General features: G+C 41.9%; 1 protein-coding gene across 1 annotated transcript in view; it reads right to left on the bottom strand.

Moving 5' to 3' along the window:
* Positions 1-804: 804 nt before the first annotated feature.
* SNTB1 (syntrophin beta 1) overlaps positions 805-27135 on the bottom strand; it is a 112475-nt gene continuing 86144 nt past the window's right edge. Inside the window, exons 4-7 of the mRNA XM_086879599.1 lie at positions 15084-15223; positions 8416-8612; positions 6741-6931; positions 805-4266 (exon numbers count right to left, since the gene is read on the bottom strand). Of these exons, the coding sequence (XP_086735725.1) occupies positions 4174-4266; positions 6741-6931; positions 8416-8612; positions 15084-15223 (621 nt within the window). The 3' untranslated portion in view covers positions 805-4173. The remainder of the gene's footprint in view (positions 4267-6740; positions 6932-8415; positions 8613-15083; positions 15224-27135) is intronic.

Genomic DNA, 27135 nt, shown 5'->3' with positions numbered 1-27135 from the left:
ACGGAAATTCTGATGAAGGAAAAAAAATGAAAAGCAAATCCCATGTGGGAAAAGCAGGTGATTATGTTCAACAGGAGGTTATCATCTCTGTTAAATATTTAAAATGTTTTTCTCATTCTTTTAAATTACATTTTTGCCCTGGTTAGTCTGGGGGTTCACTTATAGTAAGCAGACTGAGTTTCTCAAAATTTTCCAAGCATGTTATTAGTATCTGCTCTTTAAAATTGAAGCCACCACTGAATTCAAAAGTGTCCACAATATACACAGTGTTATTACATATAAATATGTAATATTTACTGTATTAATGGTCTCTCTATATAGTAAATAGACTCAGTAAATAGCTAGTTACCAATCTGCCAGCTTGACTTCTATGAAAAATAACATAAATTTAGAAATCAGTGGCAGTGTAATGATCTGGAGCATGTAATTTCTTTAGGCTCTGATTCTGCTTCCTCTGAAACCAAAGAAGCTCCAATTAACTTTTAAGCAGGGGTAAGAGGACACTGAAAATGCTTTCAGGTGGATATCGGATCAATCTCCCCTTCAAATCAGCTGAGCTTCCCCATGCCAAGGGCTGGATGGAGTGTGCTGCCAAATGCTGTGGGAGGAAGAGATTCTAACATTCTGCAGAATGAAAGCACTCGTTTTGTTATTTGCAAAGGATAAATTCTAATGGTGTTTGTGGGGGTGATTTGCTTGGTAGCATGTCAAGAATCTCCCTCTGATTTCCGAAGTGCCTTAAGAGAGATGCTTGGTTTCATCTGAAGGGCAGGACTATTAAAAACACCAGTATGATTCCCTGAATACAATCAGATCAGCTTTATTTATTTTTTTTTTAACAAACACTTTAGAGCACATTTTTCCAATAACATTTTTGCTCCAATATGTGTCCCAATCTTTCTCATGGTGAAGCTGCTATACAAATTTTCTGATAAGATCATTCCATTTATAGTCATTATTTTGTGAAAAGAGTGGAACTCTAGAATATCCTGTTTTAGGCTTTCCATGAGGCTGTTCTGTCATAACTTGGGTCAGACTGAAAGAAAAGACTTAAATTCCCACAGTTAGATTTTCTTTTTGGGCCACTAAATTAAGCATTAAATCAAAGGAGAAAAAAAAAAATAATCTTTTCCCATAACCATTTGTAAGAGAAAAAAGGCACATGTTGGCCTCAGTCCTTGAATGCAGAAGCTTTTGCTTTTTCTTAATTTTTTTCCTAAGTCTTGTGTTACCACCTAGTCTAGTAGAAGTGACAGAAGAAAGCATTGCAACTTCAGCAGAGATGTCTGAATGACCTGCCCTGAAACATCCCAGTGGGATTTCAGGTTTGTTTTTCTTTTAAAGTTTTTAAGCCATTCCACCAATGCAATTAACAGTTCTCTCATGTAACAGAAGCACTGAAGTTTAAATGTATTTCTCCCAGCCCAAAACCAAAAGACAGCCTTCCAGATAGTTTGTGTGGATACAAAGTAAGCTCACCTCACAAAAATCCAATAAATGACTTTATTAAATATATTCTTTTCCTCTAAAATATAAATATTCACTATACTGTTATAAATGTGGAGTAGGGTTCATATTTCATTTGTCTATCTCATCCAAATATGAATCAGTCCAAAATCTGAAAATGAAGAAATAGCATCTGTAATTATCATTATTTTTTTTATAAATATATATAATATGAATTTTCTTTGCAAACTGCTTAGTTATTCACTTAGACTTCATATAGTACTGAGCACCTTAGATTACATTTTGTCATTTAATTGTTGGCACTAATATAGGAATTTGTAATATTTACAATGCACATACATGTTAGGTGTAGAATTCCAGTGATTTGTAAGTGTTAAAAGGAATAAGGAAATAGTGCAGTATAGTTTACATATGTATTTAGCCTACCCACTCCAGAATCAAAGTTTTCACTTCAACCTCCGGAACTTTTATAGGAGCCTGTCTCCAAATTTTTAAGTTATACTTTGGAACAGCCATAAAAATGTTCTGAACTGGTTTTTAAAGATTTCACACAACAGTATCCTTGATAAGGTGACATGAGCTCCTCCTCAGAGTCCTGTCCCCCTGCGTACCGACTGCTCTCAGCTTCTCACATCTCTCCTAGAAGCTTCCAAGCTCAAGGAGTCCCGAGTTACTGCCACAAGAAGTTATGTGAATGGCAGTGGTCAGAAAAAAGTCCATCTGGAAATTACTGGTAAGTTACACAACATGTTACCCCCTACCTTGTTAATTTACATGAGGAATTAATTTTTAAGTGCAAGTACCATGACAATAAAATGAAAGTGCAGAGCTGGGTGGCTCCCTTCCTGGTGTGCCTTTGACTGGTGAGAGGTGCTGGGAATGGGGCTGCTCTTCCAGTGGGACACTGAGCTGTTCTTCAGTGATTGTCTTCTGTATTTATGAATTCAGCCTATCATCCTGATATTTTAATTGGTTTTGATGATTAAGGTACCTGTGGAAATCACCATATTCTTATGCTGTGAATAGACAGCATGACTTACGCTTAACTCTCAACCTTAGCTTAAAAACAACACGGATCCAAAATGTGTTTTAATTTCCCCTTTGCCAGCCAAGTGGTGCAAAGTTGAAATCTATGTGCTTTTCTCAGGAATAAAAGAAATGTTGTAATATGAAAACTGAACATCCACTGAATATATTGTGAACAACACTGAATATATTACTGCCTTTACATTACTGTATATTACTTCCTGTCCTTCAAAGTGTGAATTTAGGGCATAACTCTAAAAGTAGACCCCTGTGTGAAGCTGTTCTTTTTACAAAGGAAGAACAACATAAGTGGCATCCCTGTTTTGCTTCTTCCTTTTCTCAGCAGATCACATGATGCCAGTTTATTACTTCCAGGTGCAAGCTGTGTGTATCATCTCTGGGGCTGAAGGTCAGTGTTCCTGCCTGCTTTTTGTGGTTTAAGTAGCTGTGCATAAGGCTGAAACTCAGTGAATCAAGTTTTGAGCCACAGCAGTAAGCTGTGGTGCAATACAGTCACCAGTAAGCTGTGGGCATGGAGATGAACATCTTGTATTTCCCCAGCAAGAAAATTGGTCTTGCCAAGTCATGCCCACAGGAGCAGTTCCATGTCAAGGGGTGCAGCTCATTTTCCTGCCCTGGCATATGTTTCTAGCTGTTGTGGAGCTGCTTCAATAATTTCTTTTCAAAAATTCATAAAATCAAGTTTTCCTTCCTCCCTATGTTAGTTCTTCTATGAAGACCACCAAGACAACCAGCCTTGTCTGAGAAAAGGGGTGGCTCAGTAGGGGCAGCAGGACAGAATGTTGGTATGGCTTTCTACTGGAAAACTGCCACAGAGCTATGCTGGTAGAAGCACAATCATGCCTCAGAATGGATTCAGGTAGCTTCTACCTGAGCTGGGGCTCCCAAATAGCTGAAGCTTCTTAAGCTATTCTGGGAAGTCACTATAAAAATGTATCCTGTGTTCATTAACAAAGGACTGTGGCTACTGCCTGTGCCCCCTGACAGCCTCTCACTACCATCCCTGTGGCTGGTCCTGCTTTGGCTCCATCACGAGGAGTGTGGGTGACATGGTTACTGCTTCATGTGAAACTGCCCCAGGCAGGGGCCCTCCAGCTGTTACCTGACCACAGCTGGATTGCTTCAGAGTCCAACTCTAAGGTGTGTATTTGCAGGCTCTGCTGTGTATTCATGCAACAGGTTCTGGCAGTGCTCCAAAAGAAAAATCTTCTGTCAGAGGTGCAGGGATTATAACTGAAAGGACCTTTCAGGTGATGGGACAATCTTTAGAGGATTTCTCCCCAACCAACCTTGGCCTGCATCGCAACCAACAAGTGCTCTTGCCTGCATAGCCCTTTACTTTGTATAGACAAGTACATTGAAATAGGCACAATTTATGATTCTGAAACTTTTACATATAGGGTACTACACGCTTTTACGGTCTCATATGGGATTTTAAAATCCCATTATTTACAATGAAATCCACCATCTTCCTTGTCATGCCATCTCTTTAGCTGGTCAAAATGAAACCTGGGCCTTGGAGGACTGCAGAAATGATCAATGCCCAATCCTGAGTCCCAGGCTGGTGTCTGCTGCCAGCTGGGACAGGTTGCTCTCTTGACTGTACTTCAGATTAGTGTGGTTACCCTGTCTCTCTTTGAAGAAACAGATGGATCCCACTTATGCCACCAAGCCCAATCTTGTGATCTTTGCTGACAGGAAGGAATGAATGATGAAAACAATTGGTTTTGGACAGGAATGAAGGTCCAGTTGCTGAAAGAAAAAAAAAAAAAGTCAAGCTGAGAATTATAGCGCAAACAAGAAATCATTTACTGAGTACTCAAACTGCTGTCTTGTATTTTGAACAGGCTTCTATTAATAACAACCGTTCTCTACACCATATTGTTTTCCCATTGCATTCAGCTGCAAATACTTAGGTTACTAAAAGTAGTAAGCATCTTGGGAGCAGGTGAGATCCTGGTGCCTCTGGTCTTGTATCCACCTGGGTGAGCAGCAGAAAACTGAGTCAGATGCTGCAAGCACTTTCCAAGAGGCTCAGCCCCATCTTTTTTGGCCATTTCTGCCTGGGATGGTGGTGGCACTGCTCTGTTTGATGCCCAGTGCCTCTGCTGCTGGTGCAGGTGAAGTACCTTCAGCTGGTGCTGCACAGCTGCTTCTCTGTTCTCACAGCCAGCAGTGAGACTGAACTCAGACTTTGTTTTCCATAGTCATGGTTCAGGTGATCCCACCACACACTTGCCAAGCTTGTCAGTGTGCAGAGGCCCCACAACAGAGTCACATCAAAATAAACCATGTTTGTCTTTTGTGGTGGTGCATTCTGCCCTGCTTCCTCCTTTTTCCAAGCTGCTCTGCAATCTGAGAAATGCTCATTAGGCCTTAGCCTCGAGAAGCAGCATCTGGGCTCATCCCTTCTTGAGTCTATCAGAAACACCTGTCTGCTCCCAGGAACTACTGCTGGCTAAGGAGCTCCTGTTTTCCTTATGAACAACCTTGTAAACTATTTTCCTTGCCTGAACAGCACAACATTCCTGTTCTCACCCTTTGGAAGAAAGTGCTAACCCAAATTGTGGCCAGGATGAAACACTGTTATGACTAAAGCTGATTCTCTTACAACCCTACAAACAGCTGTACAAAATGAGATCCTTTGAGCTCTCCTGAACTGCAGCAACTCTGTCTGAGCAAAGCCTCTCAGAGCCAGTGAATTCTCAGGTTTGCTGTGCTTGGAGGATCACCAAACAATGAGTCCTGGGCTGGTACCCTCACTGCTTTGGTCCTGACCCTTCACCCATCAGGAGGTGCAAAAGCATCCAAAGTGAGTGCTTCCCTGAGCTCTGAGGGGAATTTTTCACAGGTACCTTGCTTGCATTGACTCTTTCTGTCTGTGTGCATGCACCTGCTTTAGCAAATCTGGGAGAAATGCTAATTTCTTAGATGTTTAAGAACCTTAGATATCTCAGTAAGTTAAATCATAAGCTGTAAGCTAAGTTAAATGCTGCTGAGTGGTGTTCTAGATGCTAACTTCAACTTTGAAGTCATAAATTGGGTTAAATGCTGTTATTCCTCTGCTAAATTGTTAAGTATAAGTTAAGTGTCATTCCTTTGTTAAAATGTTACATTTAAGGTATAAGTTAAGTACTGTAAAGTGTGAGTGCTGTTAAGTTTTTAGACTGTGTTCCTTTTTATCCTTGCCTTTGCTATCCTTTTGATATGCAGACCTTAACACACACACAAGCCCCATAGATAATTCTCAGTTAATTTCTGTTTTGATTGCCTGGATTTTGATTGTCTGGTTTTATTGTTGGTTTGTTTCCTTGGTGTGCCTTAATTGTCCTGTAGGCAGTAGAGGGAATCATACCAACAAACTCTGTCATGCTGCCGCTAAATATTAAATCTGGTTTCTGCTGATGCCCTTGCTGGTGATTTTTTAAGCAATCTCAAACACTTGTTCATAACACCTTTCCAGCAGTCATGAATCAAGTGTATTGACAGCTAGGAAGAAATTCTCTTCAGAAGTCTGACCAAAATGAGCAGTTTGCAGAGTATATGTTAACAAAGATGATGTTTAGAATTCAGCACCCACCATGTTTAGGAACAGCTAAAAAAATCTATGAGGAAAGACCATGTTTACATTCATAATTAATGGATTTAAACCGCTCATTGGAACGTGTGCCTTATCTTTAGGCATTGTGACAGCTTAGAGCCCTATGCAGACAGCTTTCACAACATCTGTAGCTTTTTTTTTCAGCAACTACATGTTCAGAAACACCTAAAACATAGCTTGTTGTCAAAACATGAAGTCCCTATGTGTACAGTGGAATTAATTAGGTCTCATTTTTCTTTCACCCTCAATTATTTAAAAAAGTGAAATGGATATATAAAAGAATTTTAACATCTGGCTATTTAGAGGCACAGTTTGTTCTTAAGTATGACAAATCTTTCAGCTCTCTTTGTATGGTTTTACAATTTTAACTGTCTTTTTAGTTTATCGCCTTCTAAAGCCTGATCATCATGCTGTGCTAGAAAGAAAAGTGTCTAAATATTGGTACTGGAACCTGGCACTGGCCAGCTGTTAGAATGGAACAGAATGGAATGAAGTATTTCAGTTGGAAGAGGCCTACAGGGCTCATCTAGTCCAACTTCAATTAGTGCTTCTCCACGCCCATAGCCTTTAGGACAATCAAAGAGATGGTAACATGCATCCCTTTGCTAAATGCAGTAATACTTACTATTTCTCCATCTTTTTCTCCAAAGTCTAAATAAAGCATTCTTATCCCATCATCTGAGGACATTTTCAGTTTTTCATAGGGATATTGTGCAATTATCTTGGAGAAGGCACCATCTTGTGGTTCGGTTGTAAGGGAGAATCCATGTTCATAATGGATGGTCAAGCGGCACTCCTGGCTTTTGTATGTGCAAGCTGGAGAAGAAATCAAAATTTAGTCTCTCACAGTCTTAAAAGCAGTTTTTCATGTTGCATCATACATCCACATGCTGACAAAAAACAGTGTACTGAAATTTAAGAAGGCTCAGACCTGTGTTTCCTCCTTCCAAACCTTGACAAAGTCACAACTACTCTTCTTGCATCTGACAGACACAGCCAGAATCAATAAACATGGCACACGATACATGAGAAAATTAGGACCTGTAGAGGATTTCTCTAAAGTATTTTGACAAAGATGAAGACACTTCTGAGTCCTCCTTAGTGTCGTGGTAATTGAAAAAGGGCCCAGGTAATTGTGTATAATAGCTCCTGCAGCAGAAAATCTGCATCTTCCACTCAGCTCTGAAAGAGGCCATGATCCAAATTAAAGAATTAAGAGTTTTGGAGTTCACATCCCAAATTTACTATTCCACCACTTTCTTGGAGCAATTCTACCAAGAAGGATCCTTGGCAGTGGGATAAAAGCATGGTGATAAGAGAAGGGGCTGATGCCCTTCTTTTGGAAAGAATGGCATCTCTGTCACAGTACCGAGGAGATGGACCTGTTCTCCAGCTGCTTCCCCCTGAGTTCTCTGGTTTGCACATCAACCATCCTGAGCTCCCTGTGGGGGCTGGGGCTGCCAGCTGACACAGCCACGTGGCTCTACCTGAGCTTTGAGAAACAAGAACTGCCCTTCAGCACGGCTGCATTTGTGCTTTGGCTCCTGCTCTCAGACTTTTAGGAAATGAGTGGAGATAAAATTTAACATTAACAGCCCTGCCAATTGTAGGACTAACAGGGGAAGTACTCCAAAGCCTGGGGACACTCAGGAGAAAGGCCCAGCCTCAAAGCCCAGAGCCACACCAGGCTTGCAGCTACCTGGCCAAACAGGGCTTCACTCCAGAGCATCTGCAGCCAAGTTCTTTTATTGCAATTGATTTTGCATGTACAGAAGCACTAAGAAGTGACACCCTGATGTTCAGGGAAGGGAATTAATACCCATCAAAATGTAGTTATTAGACTGGTTTGTGGTTTTTTTACTCTAGTATGTAGAGCTGGGTGAATAAATGACCAGTTCATACTTGTGAATTTGCAGGTCCCTTCTGCCTTCTCCCTCTGCAGGAGAAGCTCCTGCTAGGCTAGCAAGAGTTTCCTAAATCTCAGAAATACGCTCTTTTCTGTGTCTTTTTCTGTCTTTTCTGGCAGTCACTTGTCTGTGACATGAAGGCCTACATGGCTGACTACAGATTTGTTTCTGAAACAACATGCTGAAAACAAACCCAAAAGTCAGCATGACAATGAGCGTGTCACTGAACACAGGTACAATAGCAGCTGGGACTGGCTCAGAACTTGACAGTATTTTAAACAAGTAGAATCCTAAACATGCATATTTATAAAACAAATAACCTCTAGCAGAAGGAACTTGAACTGCCGGAGGGTGTGGAGGTGTGGGAATGGTGGGGCTGCAGGTGTTACTCACATGTGGTGATTTCTGTGATGAGCTCTGCAGAATTGTGGCAGCCCTGCACTACACTCCTTGTCCACAATGAGAGGTCTCGACTGGTCTCAGTCCTGAACAGATGAGTTTCAATCCCTTGTCTTGTACCAGTACGGGTTGCAAAAGACAAATCCACCCCTGACTTCGGTGAGCCTTTTCCTGGCCCAGAATGAACCAACCTGCAATTGGATTTGGAAACACATCAGGAAATTCTAACAGTGCACTGCACCAAAATCCCCACCTGAGCGCAGCTCTGCTCTGGTTGGCAGCATGAGAACTCAAATCCCCTCTATTTTCTCTCAGAAGAGTGATGATCCAAGGCAGTGAGCACAGAAGCATCTGGACACACAGGTGATGACATGGATGTCCCAAAATTACTTAATGAATTGAACAAAACATCCCTTTGGATGAGGAACTGAGAGAAATCCCTGACTGGTCTGTGGTGATGGAATCTGGTCCACAGATACAAGTGCTGGCTCAGATGAGGCACCTGAATCCAGCTTCCACTGTGAAGCAGCATTTGCTCTAAAGCATAAACATCTGCTGTCAAATTCAGTGATAAACAGTGTTGACTAAAGTATGAAGCTCTGTAAAATATGTAGATGCCAAAGTACTGTCTTGTACTTTTCCCATAAGGAACCTGTAAAATGCAAAATGTTGCAGCTACTTGTAATCTGAAATTCTCTCATATTTGTCTGCAATTAACATTTTTTTGCCCAGCATCAACAGCTGATCTCCTGTGGCCAGGGAAGGTTTATTCATGTGGGCAAACAAAAATTGCAGGGAATATTTTTTGAGTGAGAAAATCAATACCTCATAAAAATTAATTCTTCCTTAAATCTGCCCTTTTATGTTGTTTTTTTTCCTCTCTAAAAGTATGGACAGTCAACACAGAATTCACTCAAGGACACAACACTGATTCATCTGAAAAGAAGAATCATGGGGAGCTCATCACTCTGAGATTCAGAGACCAACCCTGAGAGGCAATCAAAAAATGAAATTTGTCTGAAAAGCTTATTTCTATCTTGTGCCTTCTGTTTTTTCTTTCTACAGGCAAACAATATATTTCATAGTAGTCTATAAAGTATGTGGCATGGTAGTGGAACACTTGTGCTACAGGATAAAAACATTAGATTAAACTAATCTACTGAATACTAATTTCTCCTCAAATTATTGTTTCTTATCAACAAGAACAGTTGCCTGTTAGCTGACACTGTTTGGGTATGCCACCAAACAGGATTTTTTTAGTAGAAAAGAAAGAAAAAACACACTTTAGCTTTTCAATTATTGAAACACCAGCCACAGGGCATCTGAAATTTTCTCCAATTCCCTGACAGTCTGTGCTGACATTTGGGATGCACATTGTGGCAAAGAGATGCACCCCTCTTTCATATCCCACTAGAAGGTTTGCAAGATTTGCTCATGCTCAAGTTCATGGGAACTTTCTTTTGCTTTTGAGCATCCCCCTTGATTTTATGGTCCCAAGAGCTTCTGGGAAGGGAGATACAGAATATCCTGGTCAGAGATGCTCTGCCCTGTACCTGGGCAGGATGAGAAGGGCTTTTTTTCTCTCTAGAAAGGCTGAGTTAATTCCCCACTCAGCTTTGATATTCAGAGCCTCCTATCTGTACTAGAGGAGATTTCGTAGTCAGGGACTGAATGGCAAACAAACAGCCCAAAAATTTCAATTCCCTTTCATTTGGTGTGAGAGGGTGCAAACTCTGAGGGAAGCTACATCTTGATAACTAAGGCAGGAATTAGGGAACTGAAATCTCCAGTGACATCTGCTGCTGTCTGTCCCTGGCTGGTCACCCAGGCACAGCCACTGCTCTCATGCTGCCTTCGGCTACGGGGCTGTGGAAAAGCAGCCTGGAAAATCACATTGAGTTTGTCATTAGAAATAGAACTAATCCACCTTTTTCCTGGGTCATCTCCTTTATGCAGCGCTCATCAGCTGTACTAAAAATAGTTTTCTATTACTTATGTTCCTGAGTACATAACAAACAGATGGTTCCAATGTTTGATTTCCTTCCAAAACACACAGCACCAGCACCCACTCCCCCACACCTTCATGCTGTATCCATAGCACTGTATTGTAGGTTTTTCAGCATATGGATAGAATGAAGATGTACTTTACAAATTAAGTTATGTGAACATATCCAACATGAACATTGATTCTTGCCAGCCTTTTCTCATTATCTCCTCATTATTAAAAATCCAGTTTCACTATTTAAAGATGCTGTTCCTTCAAGCAACTCCAGATGATGCTTTGGAAAGTCATGCACTTAAACAGGAACTAGACAAACATGCAGAAGGACATTTGATAGCATTTATGTATCAGCTGTCAGTACTGCAGTACTTGGGTACAGATCAAAGGATTCCCATGCCTTAATAAAGTTGCATTAACGTGGGCCATTTCATCTAAATAGAAGGTGTTTTATCCTAAAGACACAGAGATACTTCAAAAGGCAAAAATCAGCCTCAGACAGCTGACAGAAGGCTTCCCCTCTCTCCCGTCTCCCATCACCCTGACTGCAGGGAGGGGCTGTGTGCGGGGTGTGTGCTGCACCCCAGAGCCGAAGCAGCACCCCAGGCCCGGATCTGGTGATATTCAAGCCCTTGAAGGTTCCTGTGCTCCGTGGATGTTTCTGGGGGTATCTGCGGCAGCGGAGCCCCGAGCGCCGCTCCCGGCACAGGCACAGCCGCGAGAGGGCAGGAGAAGGCTGAGCTCGCACGGAACGCGGCGGCTGCAAAACGCAACCCTCGGCATCCTCCGGGAGCCCCGGAGACACTTCTCATCCGCTCTCATTTCTCCCTTGTCCCTCTATATTTCGGGGACCTTTTTAACCTTGTTCTTTGCAAACGTGTGACAGCAAGAAATGGTCTAACATGAAGTGCTGGTGCAGGATGACATGCACCGGGACCTGCGGCTCATCCTAATGCCATGGGAAGAGTTTCAGCAATTCACGGCCAGATCCAATGGTCTCTTCAGAAAGGACAGTGAAACCAGCACTGACATTCAAAGGAAGCCTTCAGCTGCTCACTTGAGATTTAGCTCAGAAGAGACCACGTACAAGTGCATCAACACTTGTGCAGCTCTGCTGGTTAGAACATCACCGCCATCTGACCTTTCCTGTGGCACCCTGACTTACCCTGCCCTGGAATGGCTCCTTGGAAACCGATCTCCGAATTCATCTGCACCGAGGCACCCACAGCCCCCCTCACCTCCTTGGGGAGACAAGCAGACAATTCACACAGCACCTCAGACACCTTCCTGGGGCTCTCAGGGCACCCAGTGCTTTCTGCCTCTCGCCTGCCCACCTGCCTGGATGACTGATCAGTGCCCAAACTCCTTCCCCCTGTTTTCCATGTCATTAGCTATCAAACTGCTTTAACACTTTCTGGTTTCACACCTCGGCTGTTCACAGAAGCTTCTTACCTGATCTTTAATCAGAGCCCAACATAGGCTGCTTTTTTTTTTCTCCTTTCATATCTAGCTATGATAGATAATGGAATTTGATTGCAAACATACAAGATGTAATTACTTAAGCCCCATTCCCATGCTAGAGAGAGGCACTGTTATTCAGGCATAAGGCAACACTGAAACAGATTATGACAAAAAGGTCCTTGGAGTCAGGGCTGCGTGCCAGCTGCCCTGCCTTAAATCTGATCTCAGATTTATTTGAGCTATTATTTATATTCCAAGCAAAGCTGGAAAATATTTTTAGGTCTTAATGACATCCATAGGTTGTAGGCAAACTTACCAACAAACAAGAAGGGCATGTTGAAATTTTGCTGTTAAAGGACTGTGAGAAGATTGTAATCCTTCTACAACTTTCCAATTTTCTCTGCTCATTATGTCTTGGGTAGATTAAGCATGACTCTGTACAGTATCTGGCACTGAAGTTTTCCAGTTTCAGCAGCTTTCCAAATATGCATTAGCTAAGCAAAAATGTTTTCCCAAGGACTCATAAAAATCTGAAAGATGGGAGCAGCTAAGATTACAACATGTGCTCTGCAAACTTTCCAGGTGAAAAGTTCTAAATTGCTCTGATCAATGCACAGAGGGGATTAAAAAACTCATCACGAGGAGCGGAATCACTGACCGAGAATGAACACAGCAGTCAATACCAACAGAAAACCTGATGTGTTTTTTTGCTATAACTCTACTCAGTGTGGCAGATCATACAAGCAGGACCCTGCAGGGTTTTAATTAAAATCATCCAAAACAGGAAGTGTAATGATTTAGGGAATCTGTCCATTTATGGAATTTGCTGTATATGTGTATTTATCACATTGTGACTCCCATTCTGAACACTAAATTCTGTATAGCTGCTGTCTTTTTATCTGGGTGTTCCATTCAGTGATAGTAGTAAGAAATTGCAGAAATAGGGCTGGAATGGTTGTCAGGAGGTCACTCAGCACATCCTCCTTCACACAGCAGAGCTAACTGTGATGTGTGTCACCCATTCTTCCATGTCCCCAAACATTTCCCAAAGAATCTAAACCAGTACCTCACCAATTCCCTGCCACAAGTGCAGTCAGCTATGTCCTGTTGTGTTCAGGAGGGATCTAGAAAAGATACACACTCCTTGTGTCTTATCTTCATATCTGAAAACTCTTGACATGTTTTACATGGACTTCTCTAAGTTAAGCTACTAAGGTTTCTTAAGTATTCCCCTCTTGATAGTGTTTCTACATTATATATTTGCATTGCTTTCTTCTAGATCTTTCACAGTTACCTGGCATCTTTTTGGAAGTGTCATGCCTCTCATGAACATGGGCTTTACTCATTCACTGTAGAGATATGATTACTATATCTGCTCAAAATGTAACATTTCTGCTATAACCCAAGATGATTGTTTTCATTTTCCCCTCTTAAAAACACAGCACCTTAGATTGAAGCAATGTTAGCACGGTGCTCAGCTGCTTCCTCGTAGAGCAACTACTTTGTTGCTCACATTCCACCCCAAAATAGCAGAGGTGATTATTCCCCAGCACTGAACTTTGCACCTGTCCTTTTTGAACTGCACCCTGGCTTTCTTACAGACCATCCTGGCTTTCTTTCTTCCCAGCATCTAAAGACCCTTCAGCAGCCTGACACACGTGCTGTGCAACCTCTCATTCCCTTCCAGCATGAAGACCAATGTTTTTCCACTCAGGAAGGTATCCCATCAGACAAGGAGATGGCCTTCCCCACCCAAGGCAAGTCTGTCTGCTATCCAGTGTGACCTCTTGAGAAAAAATAATTAGGTAGCAGGCCCCAAGATGTGGCCTTAGATTGTCTGATGATTAAACTGGTCTCACTGATGATGGGAGCTGTCAATACTCAGCAAGGAGTTGTCTTTACACAAACCAACACGTGGCCAGGAAGGGGCAGGCTGCACTACAAGTACCCAGTCACTTCAAGGAGGATTTGAGCTCATGTGAAAATGAACCCTCCCCAAATAGGGGAGGAAATGCATCACCTTCTGCTGGGGTGCTATTGCCTCTCAAACTCTAAGGCGTAGTGACACAGCTGGACACAGGCTGCAACACCTCACCCAGCTTTCACTGGGACTTGTCACCTAGAAATGTCAACATCCAGCACCACACCATGCAGCAGGCTGCAAGCTGCACAGCTGGTGCCTCCCACCCCGTGCTAGGGTAACAAAGGGGGAGTCAGATGGTGGCTTCCCAGCAAGTCTGAAAGCCCCATCACACGCAGTTAGACTGGGACAACCAGTCATCAGTGTAAATCAGTGAGGTCAATTTTTATTTTTTTAATATAATGACTTGGTAGCAAAGCGTCAGTTCATTTGAGGAGAGACAGAGAACAAAAATAAACTAATGAGAGTGCAGTAAGAGACCCACTGCTTCTGGCTGGGGCAACCAGCCCTTCTGAATGAGAACTCATTGAAAATGGTATAATAGAGGCCTGTAGCAAGGCTGTAACAAGGAACAACAGCTCTTTCTCAAGCCCTTTGACCATACTGGCAGAGAAACATGATTAAGATTCACACCAAGAAGCACAGACAGTTTCCACTGCATAAAGGCAACCATGGGAAAGCTCTCTCTAAATTAGTGCTAATGGATACCTTCAAAATAATGCAAATGCTTATTTCCAACCTAGATTCAAGAATGTGTCTTCCAAGCTTACCATTTTAAGCTAAAAAAATCCAGGAATTAATTTGCTAGAGCAGGAATAGAAGCTGTGTTGGAAGTGTTTCCAACACATGTGGAACCCTCCAAAAGGCCCAAACTGGTGGTGCAGAACTGCCACACCTCAACTCAGGGCAACAAGTTCACTTTGTTTTAGCCTGGAGGAACTGGAAGTCAGAGTGTTTCTGCCAAGCTCACAGGTCTGCACACTGAGATAGGCATCTCAGGAGACTGAGCTCTTGGCTTTTTCAGCACTCCTGCCTCTGCATCCAGGCCAAGTGGCCACAGCCAAAATCCCATTGAGCTTCTGGTCATCAGCCTCAGCCAGAACTTGAAATGGTGGAGGAAAGAAGAGTTAAGCTCAGTACATCAGCCCACTGAAGAAGAACCTGCTTTTCCAACCACAACATTTCAAGTCTGACTCAAGCTGTGTACCAGCTCTACCCATTCCTGGCTGACTCAGCTGTTCCCGCTGCTCCTGAGCTGTCATGATAATAAAGCAAAGGTACCTGGTGGCGAGCAGGGGGTAGGTATGCACAGGACTGAACCAGGCTTCCTTCATCCGTGGCATGCTCTCATATATTAACAGGTCTTTCTCTGTCAAAACTACTAACACTGGCTTCCAGTGCTTCTCATTGTCTCCTGGCACCTGGAAAAGAGGAAAGTCTCAGTGAAACAAGAGACAAACTACCACCATGCAAAGCCAGATGAGACATATATGTCAAATTCCGGATGAGAAAATGAACACAAGAGAGTTTTACTTCTCTGGCTTTTTGACATCTCCCACCTGAATTTATAATCAGATGCAGCAGAAATGGAATAACATGCGAAGTCATCTGCTGCTACCTTTAGCACTGCCATTTCCAGCCTTCCTTTAGTACAGGCTACTCCATAAATGCAGTATTGGAAGAACACTGAGGTGGAGCTGGCTGCTAGTTAGCTGTGGTATGCATGAAAGGACCTTAAATGTATATTTATAATGTGCACCATTCATGAGTAGCTGGCACATTAACCTGAGTCCTGCACACTGCTGCTGCTGTTTCTGTTTAAAAAGGCTGCAACATCATCACTATTAAAGAAGAGTTATAGATAGCAAAAAGTAGTGGTTTGGGAGTAGATGCTTTTTTCCTCAGCAGTTTACTTTTTTTTTTTTTTGCTTGTCCTTCCTTCATACCATTCTCCCCATTTTAGAAATGCCTTTATAAAGAGATCCACCCTAAATGTGGGGTTGATATCAAGCACTGACTCTGGGATGGATGTGCCTTCACATTTAAAACCTTTCTGCCAAAGATGTCTAAAGACCAGAGCATCAGAGCCCTTTACAGGCTGCAGAATTCAGATGTGGAATATTTTGCAGGTTAGATGTGTGATGTCCACATGGCAACACAATTATTGTAATGGGGACTATATGTATGGATCCTGGATTTCACTTCTTCTACTCTGGCAGCATACAAATGTCTTAAAATAGTTAGGAATATGAAAGGACCTTTGTTTCAAGTAAGACTGAAGCTCTTTAACTGACAAATCATTTTTCTTTTAGGGCACATAAATAAAAAGAAACACTAGTTCACAGTAATGGACAGCCATGCCTTCAAACACAAACATCTTGGCTGGATACTAAAAGGCATGAAAGAAATTCTGAAATTCACCAGAGAATCTGCTTGTCTTCATGACTCCTCTACTAAAACCTCTCCTGGGACAGAGAAGCAGCTGTCTGTGCTGCTCTGTGGTGATGCCAGCCTACTTGCCACAGGCATGTATCACTGGGCACATTGTTAGCTGGAGAAACATACAAAAGGGATCAAAGTTTGGCCAGGCTGGGAATGGCACACCCAGGTATGATAATTCAGAACCACATTTGAAACACTTATATTTTATACAAAGACACGCTCCCACAAATTTCTAAACTTTTAAGGGCTTTCAAGATGTAACACACCTTTTCCTCAGAACACCAATGTCTAAAAGCATATCTTAAACTAAGATTTTTGGCTCGTGTGATTTTTAAGATGTATTTCTCCCTCTGAACGAAGCTTTTCCAATAATCATATACCTGTTTACAGCATTACTTGCTCGTTGGTTGTTCAAGTCTCTTGAAGTCAAAAACAGTTTGTCCTTTCAATTTCTACAGCAGCACTAATACTTATTTACAATTTTCTTGTGGTGACAGTTTCTTGAAATGCAATCTTTCATTTTTGAACAGGGCTGAATAGAGAAGCCACATAATTAACACACACATTATTACACTCAAGAAAGAATGCAAAATCCAGAGTTCTCACAGTCCAGGTACCATGAAAATATTCACATGAGCAAAAAGCATCCTCAGTTTCTTAATACCACAGCTATGAACTAGAGTTAACACCCAGTTCCTAGCGTGGGAATACAGAAATGAGTGTCACAGTTAATATTAACATTCAGTAAATGTTAATGTTTAATTTGGACCACCTCACCTGTGCTCGTTAACTAGAAAGACTTTAGTACATACTTTTGAAGATTTCCAGAAAAGAAGAAGGAAGATAAATATGAAATCTCTGGTATCACAAGCAATCTAAAGACTGTGGGAAGCTGTTCACAGCTTTTCTGTAGAACCATCCTGCCTCTGTAGAATTTTCAATCACAATTTAAGTTTTGTCATCAGGTGGCTGGTCAGTCAACAGTGACTACAGAAACTTTGGGAAACACAAGCAATTACAAGAAAGAGAATAAAACTGATTTTGTCAGCTGGTCCCACAACTCTTTGCTGGACAGCTGTAAATATTAGGAGACAGAATTTCCAGCATGAATCCTGAAGTTAATGACCCGCACTGTGAAGCCCACAGCTTTGCCCCAGTCCTCCCCAACAGCAGGGTGACTGTGGAGATGTGGCTTAGTCATAAGGTATTGAAGATTTTTCTCAAGAGTAAGTGACCTTACACTACCCCTGCTTGCAGGATGTATCCCTTGTTTGTAGGGTGTGTCCTGGGAAGAGGTGAGGAGGGGAATGATATTTGCTTGTGTCCTGCTCTGAAGCCCTCCCCAGTGAGAAGGGCCATGCAATACACACAGTTTTCAGCAGTTTTTAAACCTTACTGGGACCATAGCTGCCTCACTGATGAGGAATGCTGGTGTAAGCAACACTGCTGCTATTTCAGACCTGAAGAAGGATCTGTGTGCTTGAAAGCCTGTCTGTTTTTTCCCAACTGTAACAGCTGATCTAATAAAAGATACTGCCTTTCCTTAAAAACCTTGAATTGCATCACTGTTCCCTTATTTTGTAGGGTTTGAATCAGACTGTAACAGCTGATGCCATGCTGTTCAACAGGCAGTTGGCACTTCTGGAAGGTGTCAAAGAGAACATGCTGTCCTGTAAATGGTAATAGCAGATTTTACAAAGGAAGAAGAGATATACCATTAGCCTACAGGGCCCATTCATCACAAATCCACATGAGAAATTAATCCAGATCAACAACTGTTATACCAAGCATGGGTACAATAGCAAATTACAAATCAAAAGCAAAAAACATGCTGCTTGTGGGCAGCTAAGTGAAAGATTTGTTCATGTTTTAAAGGTTTTTAAAGGTTTAAATATCTGACATAAAGATAACATGAAATACCTGTGTAAGAGTAAATTTAAATACCATTTGAGATACATTTTACATGCATGGTTTTAGATAATGATTAGGGTCAGTTCCTTAGCCAGAATTTTGCAGAATTCTGGCACTTGAACTACAGTTTCTTCACTCCAGTTCCCACTTGCACTTGTACAATTTAAAGTGCATTAAATTGTAATCAGTGTTGCAGAGAAATAAAATCACCATCCACTCTAAAAAACTTTTCAAACTCAACCCTTTTTCAAAGTCAGAATTGTTAGATCAACTCCAGATGAACTACAGAAAAATCAGTACTCTACAACAAAATGAATCAGCAGATATTTTTCTGGTGTTCTGGGCACTGCTCAAGTACCTCCAATCAACAGGTACCAGTGTTCCCTCTATGTGTCACTGGGGTCACCGCTTACATTCCCAGGAAAAATTCCACTTCAAGCCAATGAAGCTATAAATGTTTTTGCCAGAAGAAAACTTGATTTTTTTGTTTCCTAGACATACTGTGCCCCTAGATCAAAGTCTTAAAGCACAAACTTGAAAAGGGAGAACATTTTTCTAAGAAAATAACCCAAGTGCAGTGAAGAATCATTTTTGCTACTCTAAACCTCTTTGCTCCTCATTTACTCACCCCTTTAAATGGAAACACCACTTTTTCCTGTATGCGTGTCTTTGGTTTACCTTTCCAAATTCAGAAAACATTTCATGTGCTGCAGGGATGAAATCTAATTTTGTTGTGTATAACAGCATGATGGCTGGGCTTGGGATGGCACCAGAGGAGACCTGTGTTCACGACTGGCTCAGACACAGACTTCCCCCGCAGACTCAGGTTAAGTGCTCTGTGTTTCCACACGGACACTGCAGTCTCTGCTGGGGTGGCAAGTGCTGCTGTGACACACACAGTGGCAACAGACAGCAATGTGGGGGCAGACAAAACGTGTGCAAGAACAGCTGCTGAACTCCAGCAGCTACAGGGAGACTCGGGCATCAGCCTTTGGCTGACACATCCACACTGCAGTGCAGGACACACGCAGGGCTGGGACACGCCAGACCCCACGGCACGAGGACATGCCTGAGCTCCGGCTGCCTCCCATGCCTGTGCAGTGCCAGGCTTTGCTTTGGGACCAGATCTGTGGTGCCAAGGACTGGCTGCAAGCACTGACACAAGCTCAGCACCACCTGTGTGGCAGCTCTGCTCCTGCTGCTTTTCTGGCCACTGCTCACAATGTACCCTTAAGGAGTAATTCCCTTGGTAGACAGCAGTGCTTGAAAGGAGCCAGATTGTTGTGCCTGAAGTGATGGGGACCCCTGTCCCCTCCAATGGGTATCACAGCTTCCAAACCTTGAACAGTTTTTACACATAATCAGTTGCTGTAAAGACAATAGACATCTCAGTGGATATAAAGTCTTTTACAAACTGTTTGGACCTTTTCTCTGCCATCCGCCAGGTCTCCTTTTCAATAGGTTTTTCTTTGAATTTCAGTTATTCATCTACTTCAGGCTGTCAGGAATGGATGAAAAAATACTTTCAATCTGTGACATAGATAATTGAATTAGATGCCTTGGTCTACTCTGAATACTCCTGGTTTACTCTTATATTTTTGTTACCTCAAAAGGGACATTTTAATTACATTCCCTGTTTAGCAAACAAATTATAAACTGCCATCATATTCCACTGCAGCAAGTATCCATATGTCTTTCCAGAGACCACTGTGAAGGCAGTAAGTTTATGTCTACAGTAAGTGGTTTGTTTAACCCCCTTTTCTAATGCCTCCTCCCAAATCTCAGACCTACGTTACCCTCTAACTGAGCACAGGAGGAGCAATCAAGAAAGAATTTTCTTGCTATTTTACCTCTTCCTTAAAATCTCTCTGTGCTGACAAGCCAGATTTGACACGGGCTGAGAGATGTGTTCTGCTACGTATTTCTTGCCTTTTCATTGTCTTTTGATGAAAGGTTACATCCATGTTCAGAATAAATTTGATTAATTTACAGAAACCCACTTGTCAGTTCCTGAAAATAACAGCTGGGACTGAAAAGGGTATTTGCAAGATGAACAGCAGGGAAGCAGAAATACATCCTGCAAACCCCAGCATATGCAACAACGCTGATATTTGTGCGAGCTCATTTGATGGGAGGCAATTTGCAATGCAGGAGTGGGTGTAAGTGACAGCCGTAGGCAGGGGATATCAACACCTCCCATACCACATGCAGATGAGATGTATTTTGCTGCTAAACTTTGTAGTTTTAAACAGGAAATAACGTGCACGTTGTTTAAAGTTTTTAAAAAAGCTAATGAAAACGTGTCTGGTTTTGTTTTTCTCTTGTTTTGACCTCAGTGATGGCTCAAAGGGGGCTTGTGCCATTATCAGATCTGGATTGAAGTCAATGCACACATGAAAATCCCTCAAAGGGCACACTCTTGGCTTCTGTGAGCAGTGAGCAAGCGATGCACGCCAAGGTACCAGTGCTGTGCTGTGCAGGCAGCCAGAGGCACGTGGGTTGGGTGGGAACCACACTGATCTACCCACTGCAGCACCTCAAGCAGAGCCCAGGAACACACTGACAGCCCCAGTCACAGGCACTGCTGAGCATGGACAAGACACTCATTCTCAAGGCAGGTCTGTTCAAGTCTGAACTCCTTCTCATTTTCCTCTAAAATGACAGGACACAAGCCAACTTTTGCCAAAATGAACACAAACACATCAACACAGCAATATTTTCAAACAATGTCCTTACTCTCTAGACTAATGGGATTTTCAAACAGCTCTGGCTCATATCCAAAGATCTCTAAACGCAAGAAAAGTACCCAAGTGCTGTGAACTCACCCATACAAGAACGGCAGGTGATCTGAGACCTTTCCTACAACCAAACAGTAATGCCTGCTCCCAATTTTGCAATAGAGGTTTATTCCAGAGTTTGGTGAAGTCAGCTGGAAATTTTCTAATAACTCTTTAGACCATGCCCTTGGGAAACCCTGGAGGGTTTCATGTCTTCCACACTACAGAGAAGACAGAGCCAAATTCATATTGGAGGTGCACTGGAAGAGGATGGCATTCAATATACACAAATTGAAGGAAGGGGAATTTTGATTTGATAATTGGAGAAACCTTTTCTGTGTGTCATGGTGGTCAAACACTGGGACAGACTGAATAGCCATCCCTCAAGTGACAATGTGACTAAGCAAGGACCTGAGCAAGCTGCTCTAGTTGGGTCTACTTAGAGCAGGAAGGTTGAAACCCTTCCAACCTGTGCTATTCTATGTGAGTCTATGAAATACCAGAAAAAACTGAAGAAGTCCAAGTCATCATATAGACTGCCCCCGAGTTAAAGTTTGTTGTATAATTATTCTGTTCACATACAATTTTTCATGCATGTATTCCATGCATGTTGCATCAATATTAATGCAGTAGTAATACAAAATAGTTATCACTGCTAAAGGGTTTGCAGGATGATTTGCCTTGAGCCTTAAATCCTCTACAGCTGTATAAGAAGTGCATCCTTGGTCCTTCTACCTTTATGGAGTCTAACACTCTGCATTTCCATTGCAGAAGATTAAAGATAAGAAACATAAGGGAATGAAAAACCCAGCATCACATAAACTTTATTCACTTTACTAAGTAAAAATATATTATACAACAACATGAGAAAAGTTTAAAATCCTGATATGTTGTCTTGAGATCCACAGAAACTGATTAGCTAAGCACACAGAAATCCAAGTCCAGGGGACTCAAAAAGGGACAAAATAGCAATTCATCTATTTTTGAAACCTCAACTATGACCCACAATCCTTCTGCTAAGCATGAAGCTGGGACTTGAAGGTCCGTAAGTAAGAGCTATTCTTCAGTGAGACAGGAGATTATAACTTCCTGATAATGTCAGGAATCTTTCCAGGAAAGCCAAACACGCAGTATGCACAGGAGATGGCAAATGCCCCACACCATTTGTTAGGACACTGATTGCTTTTTATCTTAGTTAAGGTGATCATTGTGATTTAAGAAGTGTGCTGGTGCTTCCTGGGTAAAACACATTTTCTTCTATAACAGTGACTTCAGACCATGACAGCACCGTGTGAAATTAGAGTAGTAGTAATTTATGATAGCAAAGCTTTGCAAATAGCAAAGGTCCACTCCTGAAATTATAGTGTTGAACCAAATTACTTCTGCAGAAAAACCTGCACTTTGCTATCTCTTCTTGTTTTCATTTTTATTGCTTCTCAGAAATTGCCAGGGGAGAACAGGGAAGGTAAGAGGACATTTCATCACTCAAGGGCAGTGGCCAACCTGTAAGTCACAAGGACAGGGACAGATACAAGTCAGACACACAGGAAGGTCAGCACAAGCTCCACTGGCCACTGAGGCTCATCAGGAGACAGAGGACAGCTAAAGTTCAACTGACCTTCAAAGACAGCTTGCCTGGGAATAAACCTGGACTGGAAGAGGTCACATTTTCAGTAGTGCTCGTAAAAGAGGCACAGGGGAGGGAGGACTAAAGGGAGGGAAAGACCATTAACCCCAGGCTTTTCTAATCAGTTATACTGATTGAACAAATGAATGGAAAGTCTGAAGAGGGGGTGTGAGCACAAACCTGCTATTTATAAGCAAAAATACCCGTACAAGTGGAGGCAATCTCAAGTACCATAACCTGCCAGCAACTATTTGATCTGCCAGCACCAGTGTTTCACAAAGCAATCAATCTCTCTTCCAGCATGCTCTCAACCACACATTCAGGATAAAAGTGAAGATGCTATCAGCAGACACCTTTGAATCTGTTGTGTGTGCATGCATAACTTATTTGTGAGGTGTTTGGGCTCTTCACACTGCACGTGAGAGTGGCTGTAAACTTGCTTTCTGAAACACGTCTCATGAACGTATCACCAAAAAGCTGCTGACAGCAACTATCAGAAGTTTAATAAATATTTAAATAAAAATCACAAAATTAAAATGTGGTAGAAACTGTACTTCTAAGATGTAGCTTAGTTTTGGGAGAGGTGAGCAGCTGTGTTGTCTTCAAAACAATCACTGGACCCCAGAGCACTAAAAACCTAGTGCTAGGGAAAAAAATCTGTATTTTTTTTTTTAAATGGAGCATTCTCCTTCCTCCAGTAAGCCAGGCTTGCTCAGTGAAAACCCAGAAGGAGCACAGCAGAGTCATGTATCTTCTGCTTCAGTCCATGAGAAGTTATTTTGCACATCAGGGTCAGCCACAGAAGGAAAGGGATTCTACTTTCTGTTGGAGGCTTTGGAAGCTCTACCACATTTCCTGTGCAACTGTCCAAGAACAGGTATTGTTACTCAGTGGTGGGGAAAACTGGTATGCTCCAGGACTCCAGGGACAGCCACAGATCCCTGCTATGCCCTGCAGGGTACTGTGTGCTGGAGTCGTTCTGGGAGCAGAGTGTTCTGCTCAAGCCAAGGTGAAGCACTTTTTGAGGAAGTACATCATCATCAGTGGGGTATAATGGTAATTGTACAAGAGCAGAATCCATGTGCAGACACACTAATTTCAGCTCACTGTCCCTGAAGGGTCTATAATTTGCAATTGAATCTGACCTCTGCTGATCAAATGGGTTCACTTTAAGATAAATGAGTAATAATACCCACTGCCTCAAAAGATACAAGCATGTCATCTTTCCATCCACTAAAAGTGTGTGGATTTCTATATAGCAGCTCAAGAACACTTTTAAACACCATCCAGTCAAATGTTAATGCTGGAGGTGGACTTTTGATTTGAAAGCAGCTTGCAGTTTTTAGCGATGGCTGAAACATGAAAAATGCAATTTGAAATTATTACAGTGTCTATTTGGTGAAGGACAGGCAATCACTGATGTCTACATTAAAACTATAGTGACTGAAATCTGTCCCAGGAGATGTTCTGTGCCTTTGTCTACCACACTGTCTTCCCTAATATTCAGTCTCAGAAATAATGGCCCATCATGACTGGTACCTTTTGAAGACTGACAGATTTGACTACTTTACTCAAGGGTCATAATAAATCAAAAGTGCTGGAACAAAAAATAGTAGGGGAGCAATACAGAGAGAACAAGATGTTTCATTCTCATTGTTATTACGTTATCTGAAGGGCAATCCAGAATACTGTGTCATTTCAGTCTGTCACTGATCAATATTCAGTAATACTGATAGACTGCAATGCATCTAATGTCCTCTAGCAAATGACTGAATTCATGACATGCCTGGCACAAAAATGTGCTACCTTCAAAAAAACAATTCAAATCTGCATGCTAGGCTTCATCAACTGCAATTTTGAGCATGCTGAGAAATGTTTGAAAGCCTTATTAAAAAAGCAAAAATTCAATTAAAATTCTTAGTAATTTCATTTAATTTTGAAAGAATGTGCAGGAGCCACAGATATCTGAAAGTTTTGGTGAAAATTAGTCACAATTCAGAATCCAAATCTACTTATTAAGATTTACCACAAAAAGTATCTTGTACTTGTCTTTTTTTCTAATTTATCTATTTACTTAGTTGTCAGCTTCAAAGCCATTTGATTATTTGAATACTTTTTAAAAAATGGTTACAAAGTCTGTACCTCCATTATCATAACAGACCTCCACTATCTAAGGAACACAAGCAACATACCTGCTTTTGGTGGGTCTTTTTGGGGGTGGGGGAGGGAGGGGGAGAAAATTAAACATGCACTTTTCATTTTGATTTATCATATTCAAAAATTTCTTATGGGAGGGATTATTTTTTTCCCCCGGAAATGTCAGAAAGCCAGAAAGTCAGCTGAGCTCCAAGAGACCTCAGTTCACCAAAGTGGTATTCAGTTTGATACACCCTGGCAGACAGTGTGGAGAGCTGGGAGAACATCCAGTAGGTTGTCCTGGTGGATCCTGGCATGAGTGGATCCCAGGGTGTCAGAAAAGGCAAGAAATGAACAGCTATTCCACTTAATATCCAATTCACCTTCTGTTAATACTTAATGAAGACAAAACTGAATTTAAACTCTTTGCCCTTTCAGAGAGTTCTGTTTGATTTGCCATTTCTTAGTTTTCTAAGGAATCTGCAGAGAGGACAAATGGTATCTAACCAAAAATGCCACTTCCCCCACTGAAAAACTTAAAATGTATTTTTAATGTCTTCAAGAAGGAAGACAGAAATCAATCCAAGCCAATCACTGGTTCAGAAATATGAATGCTTAGATTCATAGAAAGAGAGCTGAAGACAGAATCATGGAACCATAGAAACATGGAACTGTTTTAGTTGGAAAAGACCTCTAAGAGCATAAATTCCAACTGTTAGCACAGTTCAGGGGCTTGGTACTCAAAGAGCTGATCTTAACATTAAAGACTGGGACAAAGAAGGCTTTATCCATCCTCATTCTTTGTTACTATGTGTTCCCTCACCTCCAATAACAGATGGAGATTCTCCTTTAGACTTCCTTTTATTGCTGATGTATTTATAAGGACATCTTTTATTGTCTTTTACCACAGCACACAGGTTAGGTTCTATATGGGCTTTCACCCTTGTAGTTTTCTCCCTGCAACATCCTTCTCACAACATCCTTGTAGTTTTCCTGAGTTCCCCATCCTGTATTCCAATGATCATAAACTCTCCTTTTTGTCATGAGTTCCAGTCAGAGCTTCCCATTCAGCCAGGCTCAAGGTCTGCTCCTGTGCCTTTATTACTTCCTTCCTGAACACTGTCCAGCCTTCCTGGACCCCTCTGCCCTTCAGGAGTGCTTCCCAAGGGATTCTCTGCATCAGTCTCTTAAAAAGATGAAAGTCTGCCCTCCAAAAGCCCATGCTACTAGTTTGGCTGACCCCCCCAACTTATTTCTCCCAAACCTGAAAACTCACTGTGCCAGGATGGGCTCCAGCCATCACACCATACACATCACACACACCACATCACACCAGTCCTCCTCTGCTCCCAAACAGCAGATCCAGCCAGGTGCCTTCCTGAGCTGGCTCCCTCACCAGCTGTGTCACTCCAGGAACCTCCTAGATAATTTGAAAGATGAACACTGCCCAGGGGAGGACAGCCTTTGTTCCCAAGGTTTGTCTAGCTTGTTCTTTAAAGCCTTTCCTGACAGAAATCCTCAGCTACTCCATTGTAGTCCTAGGCCAGTTTCACCATTAGGAAATCATTGCCCATACTGGAGCAGATGCCCCAGCACAGGGCCCTGTGGTTTCTGTGAGTTCAGGTATCATTACATGCTTGGGAGATTAATATAAAGCTTGAATTTGCTTTTTTTAGCTAAAAGTAGATTTAAGATGGTCTTTACTGTAACCCTGCCAAAGTAATTTCAGGAGAGCAATGGTGACAGAGGAAATGGGAAGGTGGGAAGAATGCAGGAAAGGAAGTTCAGAGCTGGAGGATAACTGCAGTTTGCCACCAGTCTGTGATGTGCTGGACAGCTGTCTCCACTAACTGTGTGGCACACGAAGAAACACACACAGCCCTAATCATGCAAAAATAACTGGCAAGGCAGCTTTAATAGGAAACCACTGTTACCAACTGTAGTCAGCCAAATTTCCCTTGGGGATGTCAACTGGGGCTTGAAAATCAGTCTGAGGTTTGCCTGGTATTTAAAATACATTTTTAATTCTTGCTGATACATCAAGCCTTTTTGCTTTGCTGACATTCCATAGTTTCAAGCTTTTCTCTGTGGTTAGGAACATAAAAAAAAAATGAGAGCTCAGCTTTCTTTATTTCAGAAAATGAAGTCGAAGAAATATCCCTAAAGTAGAAGTATTCAAGCTATAGTTGCCACCTACAGTCAGGATGTGAGCTGCCACTTCCCAAGAGCCATGACTTTCCCAGATCTGATACTGTTTATATTACAAGACCAGGCAAGATCACAGCACAGGGGTTTACAGTAACAACTCTTTTAATTAATCTACTATCTAAAAAAAAAAATCAACAAAAAACAAAAACCCAAACCAAACAAACAAAAAAAGCAAATATTGAAGGCCATGTGTTAATAGAAATTATGAATATTCAACAGAGCTACATAAGGA

Source organism: Cyanistes caeruleus, chromosome 1, assembly GCF_971803275.1.
Source record: "Cyanistes caeruleus chromosome 1, bCyaCae1.hap1.1, whole genome shotgun sequence".
NCBI lineage: Eukaryota > Metazoa > Chordata > Aves > Passeriformes > Paridae > Cyanistes > Cyanistes caeruleus.
This window is presented reverse-complemented; position numbering and strand designations above follow the sequence as displayed.